This window comes from Dacryopinax primogenitus (assembly GCF_000292625.1).
Source record: "Dacryopinax primogenitus strain DJM-731 SS1 chromosome Unknown DACRYscaffold_21, whole genome shotgun sequence".
NCBI classification, from domain to species: Eukaryota; Fungi; Basidiomycota; class Dacrymycetes; order Dacrymycetales; family Dacrymycetaceae; genus Dacryopinax; species Dacryopinax primogenitus.
This window is the reverse complement of record NW_024467218.1, coordinates 70290-92570: the sequence shown is the minus strand read 5'-3', so window position 1 is coordinate 92570 and position 22281 is coordinate 70290. Positions and strand designations below refer to the sequence as shown.

The 22281-nt window shown below is 54.0% G+C and overlaps 10 protein-coding genes across 10 annotated transcripts; 4 read left to right on the top strand and 6 right to left on the bottom strand.

Moving 5' to 3' along the window:
* The first annotated feature begins 106 nt into the window (after positions 1–106).
* Positions 107–2021, top strand: DACRYDRAFT_24766 (uncharacterized protein). Its single transcript, XM_040773841.1, has 6 exons — positions 107–341; positions 394–732; positions 784–998; positions 1049–1131; positions 1298–1571; positions 1648–2021. Exons 1-6 carry the CDS (start codon positions 144–146, stop codon positions 1730–1732), a joined length of 1194 nt encoding a protein of 397 aa, XP_040624686.1. The 5' UTR covers positions 107–143; the 3' UTR covers positions 1733–2021.
* A 69-nt stretch (positions 2022–2090) lies between these two features.
* DACRYDRAFT_18349 (uncharacterized protein) lies at positions 2091–3095 on the bottom strand (the record flags this gene model as incomplete). Its single annotated transcript, XM_040771355.1, has 2 exons — positions 2091–2969; positions 3021–3095. 2 exons carry the CDS (start codon positions 3093–3095, stop codon positions 2091–2093), a joined length of 954 nt encoding a protein of 317 aa, XP_040624685.1.
* A 332-nt stretch (positions 3096–3427) lies between these two features.
* DACRYDRAFT_91270 (WD repeat-containing protein 8) lies at positions 3428–5229 on the top strand (the record flags this gene model as incomplete). Its single annotated transcript, XM_040777002.1, has 7 exons — positions 3428–3868; positions 3916–4095; positions 4143–4229; positions 4284–4514; positions 4562–4622; positions 4670–5056; positions 5105–5229. The coding sequence occupies 7 exons, from the start codon at positions 3428–3430 to the stop codon at positions 5227–5229; spliced, it is 1512 nt and encodes a 503-aa protein (XP_040624684.1).
* Positions 5230–5396: 167 nt separating this feature from the next.
* DACRYDRAFT_58567 (siroheme synthase) lies at positions 5397–6260 on the bottom strand (the record flags this gene model as incomplete). The annotated part of the gene is made up of 1 exon (XM_040775503.1): positions 5397–6260. One exon carries the CDS (start codon positions 6258–6260, stop codon positions 5397–5399), a length of 864 nt encoding a protein of 287 aa, XP_040624683.1.
* Positions 6261–6351: 91 nt separating this feature from the next.
* DACRYDRAFT_84120 (uncharacterized protein) lies at positions 6352–7598 on the bottom strand. The gene is made up of 5 exons (XM_040776660.1): positions 7484–7598; positions 7427–7439; positions 7329–7381; positions 7144–7277; positions 6352–7077 (listed from the first exon to the last, which is right to left on the bottom strand). Exons 1-5 carry the CDS (start codon positions 7560–7562, stop codon positions 6385–6387), a joined length of 972 nt encoding a protein of 323 aa, XP_040624682.1. The 5' UTR covers positions 7563–7598; the 3' UTR covers positions 6352–6384.
* Positions 7599–7861: 263 nt separating this feature from the next.
* Positions 7862–8364, bottom strand: DACRYDRAFT_111300 (Sm-like ribonucleoprotein; the record flags this gene model as incomplete). Its single annotated transcript, XM_040769207.1, has 5 exons — positions 7862–7897; positions 7961–8033; positions 8086–8113; positions 8185–8280; positions 8340–8364. 5 exons carry the CDS (start codon positions 8362–8364, stop codon positions 7862–7864), a joined length of 258 nt encoding a protein of 85 aa, XP_040624681.1.
* A 1322-nt stretch (positions 8365–9686) lies between these two features.
* Positions 9687–11650, bottom strand: DACRYDRAFT_111299 (uncharacterized protein; the record flags this gene model as incomplete). The annotated part of the gene is made up of 3 exons (XM_040769206.1): positions 9687–10656; positions 10762–11430; positions 11478–11650. The coding sequence occupies 3 exons, from the start codon at positions 11648–11650 to the stop codon at positions 9687–9689; spliced, it is 1812 nt and encodes a 603-aa protein (XP_040624680.1).
* A 4124-nt stretch (positions 11651–15774) lies between these two features.
* Positions 15775–17855, top strand: DACRYDRAFT_119018 (uncharacterized protein). Its single transcript, XM_040770705.1, has 5 exons — positions 15775–16311; positions 16366–16553; positions 16606–17214; positions 17270–17385; positions 17435–17855. Exons 1-5 carry the CDS (start codon positions 16211–16213, stop codon positions 17654–17656), a joined length of 1236 nt encoding a protein of 411 aa, XP_040624679.1. The 5' UTR covers positions 15775–16210; the 3' UTR covers positions 17657–17855.
* Positions 17856–18056: 201 nt separating this feature from the next.
* On the bottom strand, positions 18057–19559 carry DACRYDRAFT_111296 (DUF947-domain-containing protein; the record flags this gene model as incomplete). Its single annotated transcript, XM_040769205.1, has 4 exons — positions 18057–18181; positions 18228–18805; positions 18862–19079; positions 19131–19559. 4 exons carry the CDS (start codon positions 19557–19559, stop codon positions 18057–18059), a joined length of 1350 nt encoding a protein of 449 aa, XP_040624678.1.
* Positions 19560–19761: 202 nt separating this feature from the next.
* Positions 19762–22246, top strand: DACRYDRAFT_71440 (uncharacterized protein). Its single transcript, XM_040775943.1, has 8 exons — positions 19762–19840; positions 19891–19997; positions 20049–20129; positions 20183–20529; positions 20584–21179; positions 21232–21443; positions 21505–21828; positions 21884–22246. Exons 1-8 carry the CDS (start codon positions 19806–19808, stop codon positions 22204–22206), a joined length of 2025 nt encoding a protein of 674 aa, XP_040624677.1. The 5' UTR covers positions 19762–19805; the 3' UTR covers positions 22207–22246.
* The last annotated feature ends 35 nt before the right edge of the window (positions 22247–22281 follow it).

The window sequence follows — 22281 nt, the reverse complement described above, 5'->3', positions numbered from 1 at the left end:
CACTAATAACAATAAGGCGCATATGACGCAGCAAAGAAGCATTCCAGCAGTAAATTGTCGAAGTTTACACATGGCAACCGCTCTGGTACTAAACTCTCCCCTCCCCCAATTTCACACCGCGGGACACCTCTCACTAGACGACCATGGACACCATCAAGCGTGCTATTTTTGTGGCGGGTCTGACCGCAACTTCTGTACTTGCACAATGCAGCGCTCCAGAGTTCTTCAGCTCCTCCCAGATCCTGGCCATCGGGCAGAGGGCGTTCAGTGTGGTCACCGGAGGTGACGGAGGATGCACGGATGGTGGGCAGAGTGGAAATGTTTTTTTGGTTCGCCCGGGAGTGCGTGACAGTTGCTTGCATCTACCCCCTATCATGTTGACCTCCCAATCAGGACAGCTCCTTCAGTGCTATCCCCATGGGATTCTTCGACGCGACCAGCAGCACGAATCCCAACAACACTATTCTCGCTCCTTCGGTATCCAACCCTGGGTACGGATATCGGATAATCATTGGTCCCGATGCCACTTCCACACCTGTCGCGTTATCGCCTACCTTTGCTCTTGTCACGGCCGACTGGCAATCGCAGTCCTTTGATGGTGTCGCTCTTGTATTCCCCAACCCGCAGAGCGACAGCACCACGTGGACAAGCAGTGGCCAGCAATTGATTGCTTACCAAGCATTTGAGAATCTGGGAATCAGCAGTTTCACAGCACTGCTGTATAATGCAGAGGTAGATCCAGAAACTGGAGGTGTGGACGAGTTCGCTAAACACTTCCAATAGGATGTCACCCAGTCGCCGACGACCGTGACCGACAGCGTTCCGATCCCTTCCATTGACCAAACCACAGACGAATATTTCTTCCAAATACAAAACTCCCTCCCTACCGGATCCAACTACCAGCTCGTTCTTGTGCCCTCTTCAGGAGAAACCGACAAGGTGCTGTCGATGAGTGGCCTGATTCAAATCCAGGCTGGCAGTGGAGGACCCAACCCATTGTGGGTATTGCGGAACAGCGTCTTAACATCGAATTCTAATCATACAACAGCCCTTTTACTTTTACCCAAGTTCGCACCATCAATGGTGATGCTGCGCTTCCGACTGCGACGTTGATCGCTACGGTGACCAGCAGTATGTATTTACTACCTCTTTTTTCCCCCTTTTTTTTACCACACGATCAATCGCCCTAGTTGACTGATGCGAAAGCCGCCGCTTCCTTTATTTTTTCTGGATTCCTCTTCGGCATTGCCTGTCGAGAATCCGTATCCCAGCCGTACACCCACTAACATGCCTCCAGATTCTAACGCTTCCTCAGCAATCAGCACTTCAGCATCCAACACCACTTCTAGTTCTTCAACCTCGACTACTACGACATCCGCGAGCTCCACCCCCATAACCATCATCACGGACGGCACCACGCTCATTATCACAGCAACTGCGCCGCCATCTCCAAATGCCGGACTTCCCTCTGGTTCAGTGGGCAACAACGGCACGCTTCCCAATGGTCTCTCCACTTCTGGCGCTGCCCCAGTGTCTCACAGCGGCGGGACGACTCTCGCGCTCACACTCGCGTCTTTCTTCGCATTGTTCCTTGTTTGATTGCCAATATGTAGGACATGCTGATACCAACATCTGGCGCTGCGCAAGTGTCTCGCAGCGGTGGGACGACTCTCGCGCTCACACTCGTTTCTTTCGTTGCATTGTTAGTTCTGGTTTAATTGCCAATATCTAGGACATGTTGATACCAACATCTGGCGCTGCGCCAGTGTCTCGTAGCAGCGGGACTAATCTCGCGCTCACACTCGTTTGTTTCTTACGCATAGTTCCTTGTTGTTTAATTGTCGATATCCAGCATATGCTGATATCTACCTCTGGCACTGCGCCGCTGTTCCACAGCATGACGCATGCGCTCACACTCGTTCTTTTGCTGCACGGTTCCTTCTTGTAGAATTAACAATATCCTGGACATTTTGATATCCCACCTGATATCCCACTTTATCACAATTGATATTTTGAACGCCATTGTGCAAGGTTACAGTTGATAGTCTTGACGAAACCAGGTGTGAATGACAGAATTGCTGTCAGTCTGCTCACTCAACACCTACGTCGTGCAATGCAGACAGCAGATTATCTACCAACTTCGATCTGTGCCTCAAAGCGAATAATGCCGATTCGAACTCGTTCTCTGCAACGCCCCAATCCGAAAACAACCCACGAGTATCACGTCTGAAATCTTGAGGCTGGAGATGCAGTATTTGCTCCTTGATGTCAACCAAAACCAGGGTCATGGTAGCGCTGTTCTTGAGTTTGTTGCTCTCCTGGATGAGGTAGTCGATCCAGGACACGGCGGATCGACGAGCCAAGTAGGCCGCGCGAGCTCCCACCTCTGGCAGGTTGCTTGTGAGCGAACGGCCATGGGGACGAGGAGGATACGCCATAAACTCGTCATCGGCTAACTCGTCGGGTAGCTCGTCCAGCATCACGTACGCGAAGCTGTCGGGGTTGACGTGTTCTCCGTCGCCTGTCTTTCGCTCGTTCGACTCTTCTCCCACGGACTCTCCGAAGGCGGATCTCCGTTTGAGCTGCCTTTCTAAGAGATGAGGAAGAGCCTCCGGGACGAGATCCTCCATACTAGGCTCATGTTGGAGTGTTGACGTGCGGAGAAACACCTCAGTGAGATCGTCGAGGAAGGCTTGAAAACACTCTTGCACCGGTTGGGGGAGCAAGTTCCAGTCGCTATTTTCTTCTGATTCGAGATCACGACGTCTATTTCGGGGATATACGAAACCACTAAGAAACTCGGATCTAGAAATGATGCCAACGAGGTCTTCGACAACGCTTTCCTCGGGGATAGGTAGGGCAGTCACGATCTCGGGGACGGAGTGCGATTGGATCCTCCCCTTGACCTTGAGTAGAAACGACGGATAGTCTCCCTCGTCGAGGCTTTGTCCTATGGCATTGAGCGCGTCCTGAAAGCGAACATCAGCACGGGGAGATCAAGACGATGCTAAAAATCTCACAGATGCTGTCCATGGGGGAGCCACAGCCGCAACGCTCAGGGCTAAAATGGGGACCACCAGGGAAAGAAGGGTCATCTTGAGAGATGCAGAAAATGGAGTGGGACATTCTCGGTCCTCACATATATGGGATCAGAATGAAAGCGTGCTCAACGAGGAGGCTGGCAGCGTTCTTGCGGAACGGTGAGACAGCGGACCAGCCATGTCAGGGGACTTTAAAGAGGAACGTAATAGCGGAAAGAGATAATATTGCACGAGCTCAGAAGCATGACTACCAGGAGGAGTGAAGGGAAATTTTAAGAGGAAACTGACGGTGAGGTGGGCGCTTGTCAACAACCAAATCACGTGAACAATATCAGGACACGTCCCTGACTGTTGTAATATCGTTACTTTCTCTCAACCACCACCAAATGGACTTTACAGACCTATACAAACATGCATCCCAACTATGTGCATTCTCACCTTCTGGGTCCCATATACTCACAGCAACATATGATCGACTAATCATCCGCCTGGCATCCACACTACAGATAATGCGCACGTGGGAGATCGATCCTGCACCGTCCCCGTCATCCCAGATCCTCAAGGCGAAGCCTACCCCATCTGGGAGGAACAACGCTCCATCTTCCAATGGAACCAAGAGTGGTGGTATTACCGCAATTGGATGGAGTGAAGATGAAGAGTATGTGCTTGCTTGCTTAGCAGGGAGAGGAGTGGTCGAAGTGAGAAGCGCAAGAGAGGGCGAGGGGGAGGAGACCTGGGAGGCAGGGATCGAGGCAGGTGCTGAGGGACTTGTCAGAGCGGAATTTGCACTCGATGCGAGAAATATCCTGTGCTGGTCAGAATGGGGTGTGCGTACATGATTTATTGTGGTGCTCCATGAGCTGATACGGGGCAGTTACGACTGACGATTCACTCCTTGATTTCTGGCCAGTCAACTGTCATCCCTCAACCAACATATCCAGACCGAGCGTATGCGTTTTCGCTCGATGCGGGATGGCTTGTGCTTGCAACCCGTAAAGGAGGGAAGGATTTTCTGAATGTGCATGATCCGTTGGAGAGGTTTGCGCTCGTACGGGTAAGTTCGCTAAATCTTTATCGGGGATCAAATTAAAACGAATGTAGCAATCGCCGTTACCAACGACGTCTCTCGTGGATTTCAGTCTATCTCCAGACGGCCTCTATGTGGCATGCTGGGAATCCCTGCTTGATGTAGGCTTTCCCCAATTCGTGTCCAGGCGCCCGACCTGACCCCCTGGTTCGCAGTTCAAACTCCATATCCTAGCACTTGACGGTCGCCTACAAGCAACATTCACCCCTCCTGGCCCTTTTGCAGAAACAGGACTCGGCGTACGGTGCGTGAGCTGGCATCCCAATTCTGGATTCGTGGCCGTAGGAGGGTGGGACGACAAGCTGCATATTCTGGCGAAACTGGCGGACTGGAGGGCGGTGGCTACACTAGAGATGAGTGTGAAGCTCGGGGCGGATAGTGGGATCGTGAGCCACCTGAGCGAGAAATAATGTCAGAACTGACCTCGGTGCAGAACGCGTGGCGAGAACCATCAGGTTGGCTAGAAGCGACGATGCACCGTGGTTTTGTCCAATGTCCGTCCTGTCACCAGGACCATATCCCTCGCTCACCGTCCTTCCAGATTCTCCCGCTTTTCTCCCTCTCTCACTCCCGTCTGTTCGGCCCGACCCTTCTCGCGTCCCTCTGCGAAGTGGTGCCTCCTACCTCTCCTTCTCCCCGTGCGGGCGCTACCTGCTCGCGCGATCCGACACCACCCCGAATGCAGCGCACATCTTCTCCTTCCCCCCTCCGAGCCTGCCCTTCTTTCCCCAACTGCACACTGTCCTCCTCCACGAGCGCAAGGTGTTTACTGCTCTGTGGAAGCCTGGCCAAGCGGGAGGCTACAAGTTGGCACTGGGATGCGAGGGGAAGGGAGCGGTGTATTTGTGGAGTGACGAGAATGAGTGGGAAGGGGATGAGGACTCAGATGTGCGGCAGGGGATGGCAGACTGCTGTAGTGTTCCCGCCCGTGAGTTCTTCCCCTAACAAAGTAGATGTAACCTGATGACCTGCGCAGGCAAGTTTGAGCTGAAGGAGCTCGCTTGGTCGCCGGATGGGAACGGCCTGCTGCTGTTCGACAAGGACACGTTCTGCTGTGCGTTTGAGGTGCCTGCCGATCAACAGGAGCAGGCAGACCAGTAACAAGTAACATGAGGAGGGAACGCGGTGAGAGGAGCAATCTTGATTATATCCATATCTACATATCCACAGGCCAGGGTAATCTATTGGAGATGAATGTATAGATACAATTGAGTGGTTATTCATTACTTCTACCTTGAAATCCAAATCGTCGTCCTTCCTTGAGTGGGTTACCTCGAGCTTCGCACGAACACTGCAAGTCCCACGACAGCAGCGCCAACGACGGCGCCCAAGAGTCCCGCAATTCCCTCCCTCCTCCAATTCAATCCGTTGTCCACCTTCTCCTTCCCCTTGCCCACCTTGCCCAAATCCTTCGGGCTCAACACCTTGCCCTTCTCCCACCCATCCCTCAACAACACCTCTATATCCCCCTCCTCCAACTCGGCCAAATCCTCCAACTCCCAAGCCTCACATATCCCAACCATCCAATGCATCCTCTTCTTCCCCTCTTCCCTCCCGGGCGCTCTCGCCCTCAAGCGGCGCCTCAGCTCCCCAACTCTGTCAATCGCCATCCCGCACTTCTCAGGCAAAGCGCGCTCCAGCCTCCGCCTGATCAGGTTGGCGACCTTCGGCCCCCTCCCCCCGGTGCTAACGAGCACCTGTAACGGTCCATCCCGGATCGTACTCCCAAAATGAAAGTCGCATTCTTCCGGTACGTCAGCGACGTTCACCGGCACCCTGCGGCTCCTCGCAGCTACGCAGACAGACTTGGATACCCCAGGGTCGTCCGTTGCGGAAAGGACCATGTCTGCTCCTCCGTCCAGGTCTAGATCCTCCGTTCCAAGCCAAGGCCGGTCATGGTACGTGATCCTACTCTTGCACCAAGGGTCGGAGAGACGGTACAGGAGCTCGGGGCATAAGCCTGAGGAAGGACAGAGGAGGGTGACGAGGGCGTCGGCTTCGAGTGCGTGGGTGAGGCGGGAGGCGGCGACGGGACCTCCGCCGATGAGCAGGACACGTTTGGAATGGAGTTGGTAGGCTAGGAGGAGGGAGGCGTCGCCTTTGAGAGGGGGGAATTGGGTCGAGGAGGACATGGTGGTGGATGATGGGAAAGATGTGAAAATGTGGCTGTGAGTTGAAGAAATGAAATGAACACGCATAAAGTATATCTTCATTGCACTATTTGTACATTTATTTTTATTCGTTCCTACTCAGTGATCAATGCAGAACTCCGCCAGGATAGACAGCCTTAAAGCTAGGACGGACGATCATCGCCGCCCAGAACATCTTCACCTTTTGGCCAATCTTGAATTCCTGCAAACCGATCTTCTCTTCCACTTTTTCCACATCTTCTGCTTTCGCCGTCCCTCCGCAGACGCTGACCGCACGCGCCAGCCAGGCAGCAAGATGCAGGTCAGCGACGCTCAGCTGATCACCCAGACAGAAGGGGCCAATGATGAGCTCGTCGAGTTTCTTGAACGTGTCGGGTAGAGTGACCTCCCAGAGCGTTTTACTACTCTCCATGAACTCCTTCGCGTGCACGCTCTCGGCCCCCTTGGACCAGATATCGAGCGAGACCTTGTTCGACTCGCTCCTCCCTTCGAGGAAAGTGCGGAGCTTGCTGGTCACCCCCTCGGGCTGCTCGGAGAGGGAGGCCTCGATCGCTTCCTGGCGATTAGCGAAAAGGGCAGTGTTGACGGCTTTGCCAGCCTGGAGCTCGGCGGGGGTACGAGCGGAACGCTTGAGGAAGTTCGGGTCCGCGCCCTTCGAGTCGTGCAGCAGGGAGATGATCGCTTTGCTGATGTTGGACCCCTCGATCGTCGCTGGGGACAGGGAGGGCGCAGGGGCGGAGGAAGTAGTGTTCGTCTTGCTGAGCGGAGAGCGGGAGGAGTCGATAAAGTCTGTAATAGTCTGCAGGGCGGGGCAGCGTCAGCGTCAGCTTGCATACATGCTCCTACTATAGGAAAGAGGACGCACGACCGAGTCCCTCAATGCCCGGAACTGGCTCTCCTCATCCGGCCCCAGGCTGCGCTCGAGCGGTACAACAAGCGTAGGCACCGTCCCATGGGGGTTAAGCCTGAGGAAGGCGGTGCTAAACTGGTCTCCTTTGGCTGTTTGCTGTCAGTTGAGGGGCGGGCAGGGGCGGAGGGGAAGGGACGCACAGATGTCGACGGCCTTGATGATTATCTCCTCTGAGCCGTAACCTTTCTCTACTCTGTGTCTCTATTAGCGAGTATGTGATGCATGTGGTGAGGCATACAGTGCGAGCCTCGCTGTGGTGGGTTAGTTGTGCCTGGAGGGACGAGGGCGGACGTACGGACTGAACACCAGACGCTTACTGGCCAGGAGTAGAGGACTGCTTTGGGGAGGTCGGCGCGCGTATGGCTGTCAGGCATGTTGACGTCGAGGAGGATGAGCAGGAGGAGATGGTGGTGGTAAAGAAGGAAGAGGGAAAGGGTATTTGTACGTCGACGTTGAATGCCCCTCAAACTCATATATTCCGACGTCACCGCGTCTGTCGGGTATCTTTCCATGTGAAATAAAATCATTTGTTCACCCGGAAATTGTTACATCTTTGTATCATTCATTGTATCATTAATTTGGCGGACAGCGGACAGCAAAGCCTGATATTAACAATTTATTACATTACACAGCGCATGCACCCAACACAGCTAATAGGAAACATCGGAATAGGTCACGAATCCTCAGGACCGTTACTGCCAGGTACGAGCTATACGGCGAAGCATGCACACAAGTCAGAACGGGGTAGAGAGCAGAAGAGGAGAAGACGCACCATACAGATGTTATTCCCATTCAGCAACGTCTGCTGGAGCTTTACTTTCTTCACCCCTTCCTCTGTCGTGATACTAAATGCACTTCAGCATTCCCACTCAACCCAAAATGAAATGAAATACTGACAATTCCGTCACGTCCTCCAGTACCATATCTACCCCAACCCACATGAGTACGCCCAGACACAGCAGTAGGCAGGAAAGGAAGAGCAAAAATGTCACTCACTAACAAAATCGTCAAACCCCAACAAACGGCCCGCAAACTCCCGTTCCGTCTTAGTGATCACCCATATGCGGGAACCGATGCATCTGTCAATAAGCTCTAGGCAGATGAATGAGCGGTTTTCAGGCTTTTGGGATTGGGGGGAAGGGGGGACGCACCGAGGGGTAGGATTTGGGATGCCATGGTCGTGGTCGTGGTCGTGCGCGACTGACGCGCTTAGGGGGGACACAGTGCTCGGCTGGGTCAAACCGTCATCACAAGCAGCGTTTCACCACCTGTTCAAATACAAGTTCATGTATCTTTATAACTCTCTTATCAGTTTAATTATAATCCTCAAGTATTTCCATTACTGTGTCATTTTTTGGATGCGCTTGCATCTAAGGCTGCAGCGGCAGTACCCGTGTCCGTCAACCCAGCTGCCTAACAGGCCCAGGATCCACATCATTACAGTACCTCCCTCTCTTGCTATAAACCTCGGACTCATGTACCAGCAAATACAAATAACTCGTCCTGTCTCTTCCGCGGGGGAAAGGAACCGACAACTTAGCGCCCAATCTAGCAATCCCTTTCTTCAGAGCACGACGACACCCTACCCGCGAGCTATAAAACAAAGTTCCCTCGGTTTCCCTGTTGACCCAATATCAATACCGTATCGAGATGCTGTTATTGATGTCAATATTAAGCAGTCGGCGAGCACGTGTGAAGACGTAGGGTAGATAAGACGTGGGAGGTGGGGCTGATGGTCATGCGGGTAACAAGCTCAGGTTCGGGTGCGGGTGCTGGGGTGGGGTGGTATGATACTCAGACAGACAGACAGAGGGACGGAGGCATGAAAGCAACAAGACAAGCGAGCATGAGTCGAGTTGGACATGCGTATGCAGAATAAGGCATCTGATACGGGGACGAGGTTATCCTGCACATTACCAACCAGCCCCAATGCCAGCATAACCAGCTCGTCATTCATCAAATCATACCAATCGTCCGAAATCTAGTATATACATGGATCGGTCCGATAAGGCTTGTCGTGCAGACTTTGGGGGAAGGGGGGGGAGGCGTGCTAGTCGTATATCGTGCCCTTGAATAGTGGGAAAAGGTAAGGGATACCTGGACAACTGGATGACTGAAAAAAGAATGGATAAAATGGACAATGAATGGATGGATGGATGGATGGAAGAAGGATGGATGGACAACAAAGTTCGCAAATGCATAAACAGGAAAGAGAAAGTGCGTGCAAAGCGTAACGTGCCAAAGCACATTTTTTTGAAACCGTGGTAGAGTATACGGTTAGAGCGCCCAATCTGGAGAACCGTTCACCAGCCAGTTGAGATCAGTCATCAGTTTCCATAGCCAAAGAGGTGGAGAGGAGGAGGGAGAGGGAGTCCAAACATCACATCGTTCGCAGTACCCCATTTCACGCATCCACGCATTACGCATCATGCATCACGCATCACGCGTTCGTCACCTATCTTCCCATCAGTCCCCAGAACACTGACCATGACCACCCATCAAAAAAGACCCACCCTAAGCGCTCGTTCCGGCTCGTCCAACCCTTCCTCCCCATCCGCGTCCCCATCACCCTCCCCATCCCCATCCGCGTCCGCGTCCCCATGTGGCAAACTCGTTTCCCAAGCTGCGCGTCTTTTCCAGAACCCGGCGTCCTCCGGGTGCGGCTCGTCCACATACGGCTGATCGGGGTCGTCGTGGTACGCCGCTGCCGCCGGGGGTGCAGGACCGTGACCGTGACCGTGGCCCTCCGCGCTCGCGCTCGAGCCAGTAGCGAAACCCTTATACGGGTCGAACTCCCCGCTGCTACCTACGGCCGCCCCCGCATAAGCGTAGTTGTCATTGTCGGCATACCGGCTCTCGTCTGACGGCTGACGGGAATGGAGCATCTGCATCTGCATCTGCGCACTGGCACTGGTGCTACTCGTCCCCTCCGGAGTGGGAGTGGAATACTGATCCGAAGCCGCAGTAGCAGAGTCCGACTGCGCCCCAATATTAGCCGCATACGCCCCTGCACCCAACGCTGCGCCAGTAGGTAGACCACCGGTGACGGGGACAAAGGGAGAGCCCGTCTGCACTTGCGTCATCCCCATCCCCATCCCCGGCTGGCGGGAGAAAGGCGTATAATGCCCCGCAGCGGCAGCAGCAGCAATTGCCGCGTCTCGCTCGCGATACTGTTGCATCATATGCGCGTCGGTAGGGTTAGTGACAGACTGATACTGCCCGCTCCACCTGGGTGTCGTGGCTGCCGCAGCAGCAGCAGCAGCAGCAGGGGCGCCAGCGAGGTCTTCGTCCGACGCTTCGAACGGCCGACGAGGCTGGGGTCCTGCTGCCTCGAACGGATTCTCCGCAGCAGCGAGTGCGCGTTTCCTTCTCCGCCAGAAGAGGTAGCCTAGGACGGCAAGCACCGCCGCTACTAGGATACCGGCGACGACGAATACCCCTGCGACGGCGCCTGTGTTGTGGAAGAACCTGGGAAGGGGTTAGCCAGTTCCGGGAATGGCGGCGAACGTGCGGGGACAAGACGCCCTGAAAACGGAAAACGGAAAAAGGAAATAGAAGGAGAAGCAGACTCACTGGTTCGTACTCGTCCCCGCTCCAGCCTGGTTCAAGTCCCCCGTAGGGTTCGCCACCACCTGCGTAACGGTAAAAACGACCCCCCCACCGGGTAGCGTGCTCTCAAACGTCTGGCTCCCACCAACGACCCACTCTGTCACACTCGGTCCATAGGTGGACGTAGATTGGGAAACGATCGTAAGGTATGTGGGGAAGGTGAATGATGTTTGGCCGTTGGAGTCTGTGCTTAGTGCGAGGGAGATTCCGGATGTGAGCGTACTGGTTGGGAGGGTTGTGGGGGTCGACGCGCCGGGGGTGATGCTCCCTGGTGAGGAGGTAGATGTGGGGCCGAAGAGGAACCCGCTGGAGGTGAATGGGGATGTGACTTGCTGGGAGATTGTTGGTGGCTGGGAGGACGTTGGGGGGCTGGACGGTGGGGAGCTGGTGGGTGATGAAGGGGAGCTGGTGGGTGTCGATTGGGAGGGAGTCGAGGTTGGGGATGTGGGTGATGTTGGGGATGCTGAGGAGGAAGTGGGCGAGGAGGAGGAAGGGGATGAGGACGCAGAGGATGGAGGGGAGGCCGAGGCCGAAGTGGAAGTGGGCGTACCTGTTGCTGACCCTGATGATGAGGTTGGAGGGTCCGACGTTGGGGAGGATGAAGAGGCTGTTGCGTTGCTCAGACTTGCTAGCCTTGAAGGGGTTAGTTAGATGATAACAGAGGGATTGGAGAGACGCACGAGGCTTGACTGACGCTGGCGACCGACGCTACCGATGCTACTGATTCGAGGGACATGAGGGACTGAACGGACGCTGCAGACTGAGCTGGCAGTGGGTTGGTCGAGGGCGTCGTTGGTGATGAGGAGGGCGTCGATGAAGGTGGTGGTGACGGTGAAGGAGAAGATTCAGCCATTGAGGACGGAATAGCGGAAGTAGAACTCATGGTTGACGGTGTGGCACCACTGTTGACTGACAATGATGACGCGGATTCAGATATCGACCCTGAATGAGTTGCGGTCAACGATGATGTTGTTGTTGAAGAAAGGCTTGTAGAAGAAGAGAGGCTGGAAGGGCTGGCAATAGATGAAGTAGAGGACATAGACACCGCCGATATACTTTCACTCTCTGAGCTAGACCTAGGCAAGTCTGAGTCGGATGAGGAAGGGGCGCTTGAGCTTGAGCTGGCAGAATTGACGTCTGTCGCAGAAGGTGAAACACCCAGAGTAGTCACCACGCTCGTACTTGGGGAGCTTAATCCTATTCCTCTTGTTCCTGTTATTGTCGCGGGCGTCGACAGCGCTGGAACACTGGATCCGGAGGGGGTGACGGCAACTTGAGCTGTGGAGGGCTGTGCACTGCTAGAGGTTGCGCTTGAGCTTGAGCTTGTGGGGTTGGTTGGGCTGGATCCTGATGATGATGGCGATACCGATGTTGATGTGTCAGCACCAGTGCTCGTGCTAGAAGCTGTAACTGTATATACGGACGTAACCGATGACGGGCAAGACGTAAGGGAAGACGATGACGTCGTCAATTCAGAAGTCAGGGTTAAGGGGGATGATGAAACAGAAACAGATAGGGAGGACGAAACGGACATGGGGGATGAGACGGATTGCGAGGAGGTGCGTACGGGATTCGACGAGGCCGGAGTGAGAAGTGAGTGAGTAGATGGGTGTATTTCAGTGGTTGACCGGATAGCGGGGTTTGTGGCAAGGGTTGATGCGCCCCGAGGGGACGAAACGGGGATTGAGGATGTAGGGAAAACAGAGGATGGTATGTTCGTAGAGGCATGTCGAGATGATTGAGATGACGCAGCCGGGGGTATGGAAGGGCGGGAGGAAGGGGGGAAGATATTCGCCGAGGAAGTGACCGCGGGGTTCCCAGAAGGAGAAGTAGTCGTCCCAGAATAGGAAATGGGGGTGAATGTGGGAGATGTCGTCAAGGGAGAATTTGCAGTGTTAGAGGGAGAGGTTGTAGATTCAGAGAAAAAGTTCGTAAGAGTCGTATCGGTTACCGCGTTTGTCACAGTATTAGTACCCAAGGCATTCGTAGCCGTAGAAGAAGGGAGAGTTGAATGAGTCACCGGATTGGAGCGAGAAGTCGTCGTCGGCAGAGAAGTATCAGTTCCCAAAGAAGAGGGAGCCGTAGTAACCGAGGACGAAGTGGGCGTGCGCGTGGGAGTGGGGGTTGGAGATGCAGTTGAAGATTGATGAAGGGGAGTGGAGCCGGTGGAAGTTGGAGCGGTTGGAGAAAGAGAATATGCGAGGGATCGTGAGTCGCTTGCTTCAGAGAAGGAGGAAAGGGATGAAGAATGGGAAGAAGAGGCAGATGAAGATAAGGGGTGGGAAAGAGTAGTAGATGCAGGAGCAGTAGGAGAGGAAGTACGAGCGGCAGTGGAGGAAGAAATAGAAGAGGAAGTAGAAGAGGAAGTACGAGAGGAAGTGGAAGTGGAAGTGGAAGAGGAAGCAGAAGAGAAAGCAGAAGAGAAAGCAGAAGAGGAAGTAGAAAAGGAAGTTGGAGATAAAGTACGAGAAGAAGTCCGAGAGGCAGTCGAAAATGAAGTAGGAAAAGTCCGAGAAGTCACACCGGGAGTCAGCGACCCGCCTGTACCACGGTACGCAGCAGTTGCAGAGGAAGTCAAAGCAGACATCGAAAATCCAGACCCGGAATGGGAGAGGCTGGGAGCTGCGGTCGCGGTCGTGGCCGAGCTTTCGCTCAAGGCCAGCGTGAACGTCGTCCCTCCCTCGCCAGTCTCCTGCGAAGTCGGCCCGCTGCCGGATGAACTCCTACTCCCTGCTGAGGGGGTTCCCCCTCCTGGAGAGGTACTCTGCCCGCTCCCGGTCGAGCTTGCCGATGAGATTGAGATCTGGCGTTTGTGCATACTCGGGGAGGTGCTGCTCCTAAGCCGGAAAGGACTGGTAGAGGTAGACTTCCCTCCTCCCCCTCTGCCAGAGGCTACAGCACCCCATGCCTCCGGACCCAGAGAGCTCGCAGAAGCAGACGCATAAGAAACAGAAACAGAGGGAAAAGCTGAGCTGGGTGATAAGCCCCTTGCACCCGGTCGGGCCGGAGATGACATGCCTGCTCTCTGCTGGTCTTGAGCAGGAGGGGTTGGGCTGCGAGCTGAAAGGTGTGATATGGGGCACGGGAGGACGTGCAGTGTGCAGTATAATGCGGAAAGGGAAGACAAAAGCGAGATGAAGATGAAGGACAACCGACTGAGAACCCCATCCCCCCTCTAGCGCTAAGCTCGACCGAGCGAGCACCGGACACCGGCCTGCTGGGTAGAGGTGGTTTTTGGGAAAAGATGGTCCTGGCCTTTGGGTGCGGTTCCCTTAGGGGTAGGATCCTCTCTCGCATCGCCGTCGACCAAAGGAAGACAAACATGAACACAAGCAGTAAGACGAACAATGAACGAATGATGAACAAAAGACAAGAAATGGCGGAAATTGAAGATGAACTGAAGTGTACGCACCGGATGAACCGTTCTCGCTCTGGCTGTGTCGTTTCTCAAATTGCAAGTTGGTTGTCAGAGTACTGTGCATAAGGTGAGCGTCTACTCTGAGGAAGAGGGGTAGGATGTGCGCACCCAAGGTACTAGTACTCTTGTCGTGTTCTGAAATGTGCGAATATCCCTGTACCTGTCGTAGCCGACAGAGTGGAGAGCACGAGGAGTATCCAATGGAGTGGAATGCGAACAAGTCACTGCGTAGATCGGCCCAAAATGGAGAGAAGAGGACTAGAACCGGTCTAGCACTCTCTGCGATCGAAGGAGAGAGGGAGAGGGAGAGAGATAAAGTGCGATGAAGGCGTGCGATCGGGCTAAGAGTGCCGATCTACTCAAGAGGGAGCACGTTCACCCATCCTCGCCCAACTACATCACCAATGACAGACCCATGCAATCACCACAGCGTCATCGGCACACTCTTCGGCCTCCATCAAACCGTATTTTCAGATGCAAGAGGTGCAAAGGGAGGTTGACAGTGGCAATGCCGAGCGCCACACGACGTGCCTTTTAGCGCCACACTGCCAGCCAATCACAGCGCATATGTCGCCCATATGTCTCATAAGGGAATGTTACTCTGTCTTGGGTTATTCTTATTCGCCATTAAAGTCGCTACGGATCCTCCCCCATATCTTTCATCCTCGACAACAGGCGCATCAACTGATAATATACAACAACTCTGATCACCGCACACAACAAATTAAACCTGAAGATCTACTAGAATTGAATATCTCAAGCGCAAAATCCCTCCATATCACCCTCCTAAACAAACTCAGCTCTTTATCATCCCGCAGACCATATGCATAGCGCAGCCAGCGGCTAGACCAGAAGCAGGAAAACCCTAACTTACAGAGCCCGAACCCTGCGAAATCCGACATACGCGAGCTAGTCAGCCATCTCCAATTGCTGCAACTCGTCCGTTGAACCTCAGGCTGTCTGCCGTAATACCTGCACTGTCCCACCCGTATCAGCCAGTGTATACCGACCACTAGTACTCCCACCCTCAGCCAGCCATCTATCTTTCCATCCAGATCGGGAATCTCCGGACGTATACAGATTTCTCTTGTCTGGCACAGTGCTGTAAAGGTAAAGGTAAAGAGGTAATGTAAGGATGTAAGACTAACATTCCTCCGCCCCAGCTAGTCCGACCCGATCGCATCGCTCCTCGCCAATATGCCAATACGCGTACGCCTCGTCCCCGTGCCCACAGGCCCAGCACCTAGCACCTCTTGGCTCATGGGAATAGTGAGTGCTACGGTACATGTAGTAGATAAATGAACTTCTTGGCCCGGTGTGGGGGATCGGTACTTGTCGGCGTGGGACGGCACGGCACAGCACTGGCAGGCAGTCGGCACCGGAGTCCCCTTCCTAAAACTTGGACGGAAACTGGAACTAGAGCGTTGCACTCAGACACCAGTCCAGTCTTCTCCCGATCAGCATCTCACAGACAGCCGAAGGACATGGACATGAACATGTACGTATATAGAGCTGAAGTTGTAGGCAGACCAGCTGCACTTCCCTCCCCGACCATTAGTGTCGCTCCCACGCCCCTCCCTACCCGTGTCTCACGTCCATTCCTGCGCTCACGTGCTCCATCCTCTCTCTCTGATCACATCACTCCCACTGTACCGCTGCCCGTACCCCATACCTGCACCGCAAGGACCCGTGCACAGTTGTGAAACTGAGGGATTCTGGTCGTTCGTCGGTTGTCGGTTGTAAGGACATGTTTTAGAGGCGGGAGACTGGGGAGCGATTGGGAATGAGATGAGGGACGAGGACATCGACATCGGGGATGTGGAGCAGTATGAGAATGCTGACTAACCGATTTTCACGAGCGTCCAAAGCGGGTGCAAATTTGTCTTCAGCCCAACGCGCACGTGCACGCGTTTACCTCAACCGCGTCATTCACCAATCTTTTTTTCTTTCGTTTCACTTGCAATTGGGCGTCCGGAGTGTTTGGAGTGTTTGGACATGGTGAAGCCTACAAATGCTGGAGATGGGAAGTCGAGTAGGAAACGGAAGGCGGATGATCTGATTGCGGATAACACGCCTGGCATTGGGAGTGACAGTGTGTAAGTCGGTTTCTGCACAAGTTCGGATCGGAGTACTTATAGCGGAAGTTCTAGAAAAATGCAAGTCGTCGCGAAGAAAAGCAAGAAGAAGCCAAAGGTTGCTGAGGCTGAGGCTGATGCGCCTGCGCCTGCGCCTGTTGATGCGGATCTCGACGTTCCTGTAAAGTCCCAGATTCCTGTCAAGGGCGTCAGCCTGCCTACACATACAACAGCTGAGGAGAACCTACCTGTTGAGAATATTCGTGAGCCTGCCCCGTCTTCAAACCTATTTTGACTTATTTGAGCGGTTTGAAGAAAGGAAGAAGTCAAAGAAGAGAAAGGGGGATACGGAACATGAGCCGGTCGCTGGAGCGCCAGCTCCAAAGAAGAAGAAGAAAGACAAGCAGGGAGTGGGGCCTCTGCCTACTCCTCCTGAGATACCGGTAAAGAAGAGCAAGAAACCTAAGGATGTTGACCCTCCGGCTGCGGCAGAAGAGCCAGTGAAGAAGAGCAAGAAGTCCAAGGATGTTGAGCCTCCGGCTGCGGCAGAAGAGCCAGTGAAGAAGAGCAAGAGATCCAGGCACGTAGAACCTGCGGTTTCTACACCAGAGGAACCGACTAAGAAGAGCAAGAAAATCAAGGATGCTGGACCTGTCGTTGTGGGAGAGGAGCTGGTGAAGAAGAGGAAAGTGCCGATGGATGTGGATGCCCTTCCGGCTATTTCAGAAGAACCTGTCAAGAAGAAGAAAAAATCAAAAAAGGCGGAGGCTGAGGCGTCTGTTGAGGATGAGCCTACCAAGAAGAAGACGAAGTTGGGGAACGAAACTGAAGGAGTGAAGGAGACGAAAGACAAGAAGTCGAAATCGAAGAAATCGTCAGATCAGGCGAAAGAAGATGACAAGCTGAGTGATGCGGCAAGGAAAGGTATGGACAGCTCTTGATTGACTCGGTTTCGTTAATTCACAACGTTAACTTCCAGCAATCGAGTACGCCAAGGGGTATGCATCATCCATCGCGAACCCTCCAACTCCAGGCTGGAAATTTAACAAGATCCTCCAGAAATGGCTTATCAAGAACTCGCTCGATCCAGAACTGGTACGTCCCCCCGTCCATTCCCTGTTCACCTATTCACGTGCCTGTGTAGCTGCCGGATGCGTATACGGATATTTGTTTCAAGTACCTCCGGACGGTGAAAGGCGCCGCATACCAGCAGATGGAGGAGCTGTGCAAGAAAGTTATCGATCCTGTTGAAGAAACAGGGGACGCGAAAGAGATGGGAGAAGAGAAAGCGGAGAAGGAGGAGCCGACTAAACAGTACTCGAAGGAGAGGGCGACTACGTTGCTGGAGATGATGCAGAGCACGTAGTACGGTGATGGGTGATTTCTTCTGTTCTCTTTGCATCGGGTTCGATGTGGTATGGCCGGGATATCGTCTATGGTGTTTGGGAACGTCTAGCGCTTGCCCATATCAATAGTACGTTAACTTTTGCACCCATTTTGTTTCTCCCGTCACCTCTTTCACACATGTGCATACTCTTCCCCATTGATGATCCTATTTCACCGACAAGAGCACCCAACAGACCACTCGGTCCTGCAATATATCAAATGATAATTCCCTGTATCCTAAAGTGTAGAAGTCTGATGAACTGGTATGACTCCCTATTCCACCCTCTGCCGCTTCGGCGGTCTTCCATCCTCGACGTGCGATGGTCGGCCCCTCCCGGATCCTCCAAACCCTCCTCTTCCTCTGGGCGGTCCTCGACCTCTCATACCTCCGCCTCCCCTTCCCCTCCCAGCTCCTCCAAATCCGCCTCTCCCTGAACTCCCAAATCCACCTCTACCAGGACCACCAAACCCGCCTCTCCCAGAATATCCAAACGCACCTCTTCCTCTGGGCAGCCGTCCTCTGCCTCTCATCCCTCCTCCCCTGCCTCTACCGCGTCCCTCCGACCTGCCTTCCCCCGCTTCACCCCTCACGAACGGCCTACTCTTCTTCTCCTTCTCTCCCTCCCTCTTCTCCCTCTTCCTCAAGGCCTTCCCCACAGCCCTCTGCCCACCTTCCTCCTTCAACCGCTCAAACTTCGCTTCAAGCAACACCTTTTTCTTCTCAGACCGTTTCATGTGCCATTCCCCCTTCCCCTGTGCGCGCTTGGTCATCTCCTCCTTCTTCAGTTTTCGTAGGACAGAAGCCTCATGCGCCTGGCGAGTGTTGCTTTCCCGCACCGACTCAGCGCGCTTCAACGCCCCCGCGAGCCTGGCAAGCTCAGCCTCAGCCTCGTCCCTCTTCTCCTCAGGCGTACTAGGCAGTCTGCGCTTAGCGAGCTTGACCGCCTCGCGCAGCTGGCCAACTTCTTGTGATTGGACGTCGGAGAGGAAGGCGTAGTTCTGCCGTACGTGGGGGAGGGAGAGCGTACCTGAGAGAGTGGTAAACCGAGGGTCGCGGGGCTGGGGTGCGAGGGATGGGAGGCTGCTGCGAAGGCGGGGGACGGGGCGTTTAGAGGTTGCCTCGGTTGGCCTAGGAGGGAATGCGTTAGTGATATGCGAAGAGGAAGGGAAGAAAAATGGACGCACGCATGCTTGGTCGAGCGGTGCTGGATCTCCTTTCGCACTTTCTTTTCACCTGTCTTGACAACAGGCTTGCCGCCAGGGCCGTGCTCAGATGGCGCTGAGTCTGAATCATCGTCCGAGTGATCTTCAGCGTCTGAACCTGATTCGGCTTGGTGCAGGGAGTTCTGGGCTTTGGCGAGGAGTCCAAGGGGGAGAGAGGACAGGTTTGACCGTAGCTTTTTCTGAAGACGAGTAAGATACGAAATTAACAAGTGAGAATAAGAGATACGTACTAGCTGTCCAGCGTCGTCTCCTTCGTCTGCGGAATCAGCTGAGCCTACATCGCGCATGTCGTCGTCTTCATACATCGCCAAACCCGCATCTTCTTCGTCGTCCTCACTGAGGTCATCTTCATCAATTCCGTCGAAACCGATGTCCTCGTCGTCGTCGTCACTTTCGTCGTCGTCATCATCTCCCTCATCCACAGCATTCCCCCGTAACATTCCGCGTGGTTTTTCATCGCTTGCATCCTCAAAGAAGCCTCCATCACTCTCTTCCTCTTCCTTTTCCTCGTCGTCTCGCTTCCGCTTCAAACTTTGCTGGACAACAGGCGCAGATGGTGCCTTTGCCGCTTGACCCTTCGCATTCCTTTTCAACGCCGCCGCATTTTCTAGAACGGATTTAGGAGGTCTGCGATTTTCTGGTCTTGGTCGACGAGGCATTTTTCAAAGATATAAAGCTATGGTCAAAAGTATCGTGCGCTGTTTATCCCGTCCCTTGTGGCAGTGCTTATGATTACCTAATCATAATGACATCTCTTCTTTACACGTTTGTCCTTCACCGAAAGTGTCTATATACAATACACTCTCTTTTCACCGTCGTCGTTGTCCTCTCTCTCCCTCCTCTCTTTTACAAGAACGGCGTCGACAAAGCATACAAAAATAAAAGTAAAAGTAAAAGGACGTACAATGTCCGCAAGTTACCTTCATACTTCTTATAATCTGTAAGCATACCATCCCAATACTGCCAAGGCATCCTGCTGACAAGACAAAGGTACGTCGACCCCGATGCATACACGTTCGAGCCCATCGTCGCAGGCGCATCAGAACCGAATGAGACGCTTGTCATTGATCGTCGGACGGAGAGCATAGTCCTCAATCGTGAGCTACGCGGCGGCATGCATGTTCGCAGCTGACCAAGTTGGGTGATAGCGGCCCGCAGGCATACCCCAGTAGCGCATGAGAGGGTTATCAGGGTATATGGTATTTTGGGAATTCTATCCCTCACCACCGGTACGTCTTATTTCCCTGCTTCTCTAGACGCAACGTGTATAAATTCCATCAAGCCGACTTCCTCATCGTAATCACTAACCGGGCAAGGCATGGACGACTGATCGGCTCCGAGATTTACCTCGCAACGGACTTCAAAGTGCTTCCCATACCCAGCACTGCCAACAGCGCGCAGCTCCTCGACCACCCCGTAGAGAAACGCCTTCTGACACTCGTGAAGAACCACCTCGACTCGGGAAAATTCTGGTTCTCCTATGGCTGGGACTTGACCAGGAGGTTACAGTCGCAGTGGGGGGACGTGAAAGTTGAGGGAGAGGGGTTGTGGAGGAAGTGTGACGAGAGGTTTTGGTGGAATCGGTATTTGAGCGAGAGGTTCATTGAGGTGACGGAACAGGGGCAGGATGTACGTCCTTATCCCTTGCTGTTGTAGAGCTGAGATACTGACGTAGCTCGATAGCTCTCCCGCTTCATTCTTCCCGTCGTCTATGGGTCCTTTGATATTCGCCACTGCGTTATCAACCGTCGTCCCTTCCTCTTCTGCCTCATCTCTCGGCGCTCACGTTACCGCACCGGCACGCGCTACTTCGCCCGAGGCATCGATGCAACAGGGCACGTCGCAAACTTTGTCGAGACCGAGCAGTTGGTTCTGCTCGACCCCGAAGGGCACTCACTAGGCGGAGGGAGGATTGAGGGTCGTACACGACTCAGCTTCGTCCAAATGCGCGGAAGCACACCGATCTTCTGGGCCGAGGTGAACAACCTCCGCTACAAGCCCGACGTGCAGATTATGGAAGTCCCCGAAACCACGGGTGCGTTACGGATGCACCTGGAAGAGCTGAACAAGCTCTACGGAACGGTGTATCTTGTGAACTTGGTGAACCAGACGGGACGCGAGAAGCACGTCAAAGACGCGTATGAGAAATATGTCCTGGAGGCGGATATGCCGACGGTTAAGTATGAGTACTTCGACTTCCACCACGAGTGCAGGCATATGCGTTGGGATAGGATACAGCTGCTCATCGACAGGCTCGAGCCGGCGCTGAAGAGCGAGGGGTACGCGTCCACTTCGTTGTTGCCTGCTAGGCTGGCTGACATGCACTCACAGGTACTTCCGGCAGGAGCTTGGCCAGCCTCAGCCCATTCACATGCAAACCGCTGTCGTACGCTCCAACTGCATGGACTGCCTCGACAGGACAAATGTCGTCCAGTCCGCTTTGGCAAAATGGAGCTTGTTGCAGCAATTGCGCGTAACGGGTATTTTGGGCAAAGACGAGCGGTTGGAAGATCATATGGACTTTATGAACATCTTCCGGGAGGGTACGTGTGCGTGTTGATGAGATGGGAGACGAACTAACGGTGCTTCTTGTTATGTATACAGTCTGGGCAGACCATGGAGATGCCGTTGCCTTCGCTTACGCCGGCACGGGTGCGCTCAAGTCAGATTTTACCCGCACAGGCAAGCGTACGCGGGAGGGAGCGATCAACGACTTCATGAACGGTGCATCGCGATACTTCAAGAACCAGTTCTTGGACGGTGCGCGACAAGATGCGTACGATTTGTTCACGGGCGCGTGGCGTGCCCGGAGAGGCGCTACCGTCGCTGGGTGGGAACAGAGGAGCGTGCTCGTAAGGAGCATGCCGTACGTTCTCCTCTTTGCGCTGGTCATGCTCGCAGCGGGAGCGCTCCTTCCGCGGTCTACCTGTATGTACTCCGTTCTTCTGCTCAACCTCTTGCTCACTCGCGGAATGTGCCACAGCGACCCTTCCCATCCTCCCGTTCAACATCATATTCACGCTCCTTGCGCTCCTAAGTCTCTACTTCATCCAAGCTCACGGGGTGTCCTACGTCTCCTGGCCGCAGCTCAACCCGCCAATCGACATGCTCACCTACTCCGGGCCAGGCTTCCGAGAGCCCCAACACGGTCGAGGAGATTTGGGAGTGGCATTCCCCCTCCTTGGACTTGCAAGACCGGCCAAGGGACGGGTGATGAACGAGAAGAAACAGGAGAGGAGGAGGAGGTTGAATAGCGCTGTCAGGGTAGAGGAGATGGAGATGGGTCCGAAGAAGAGGACTGATTAGCGAGCTTGGTGTTAACTTACACTTTATTTCCAAAGATTTGTGCATATACCAGTGTTGCCCTCTTCGGCCCGCTCA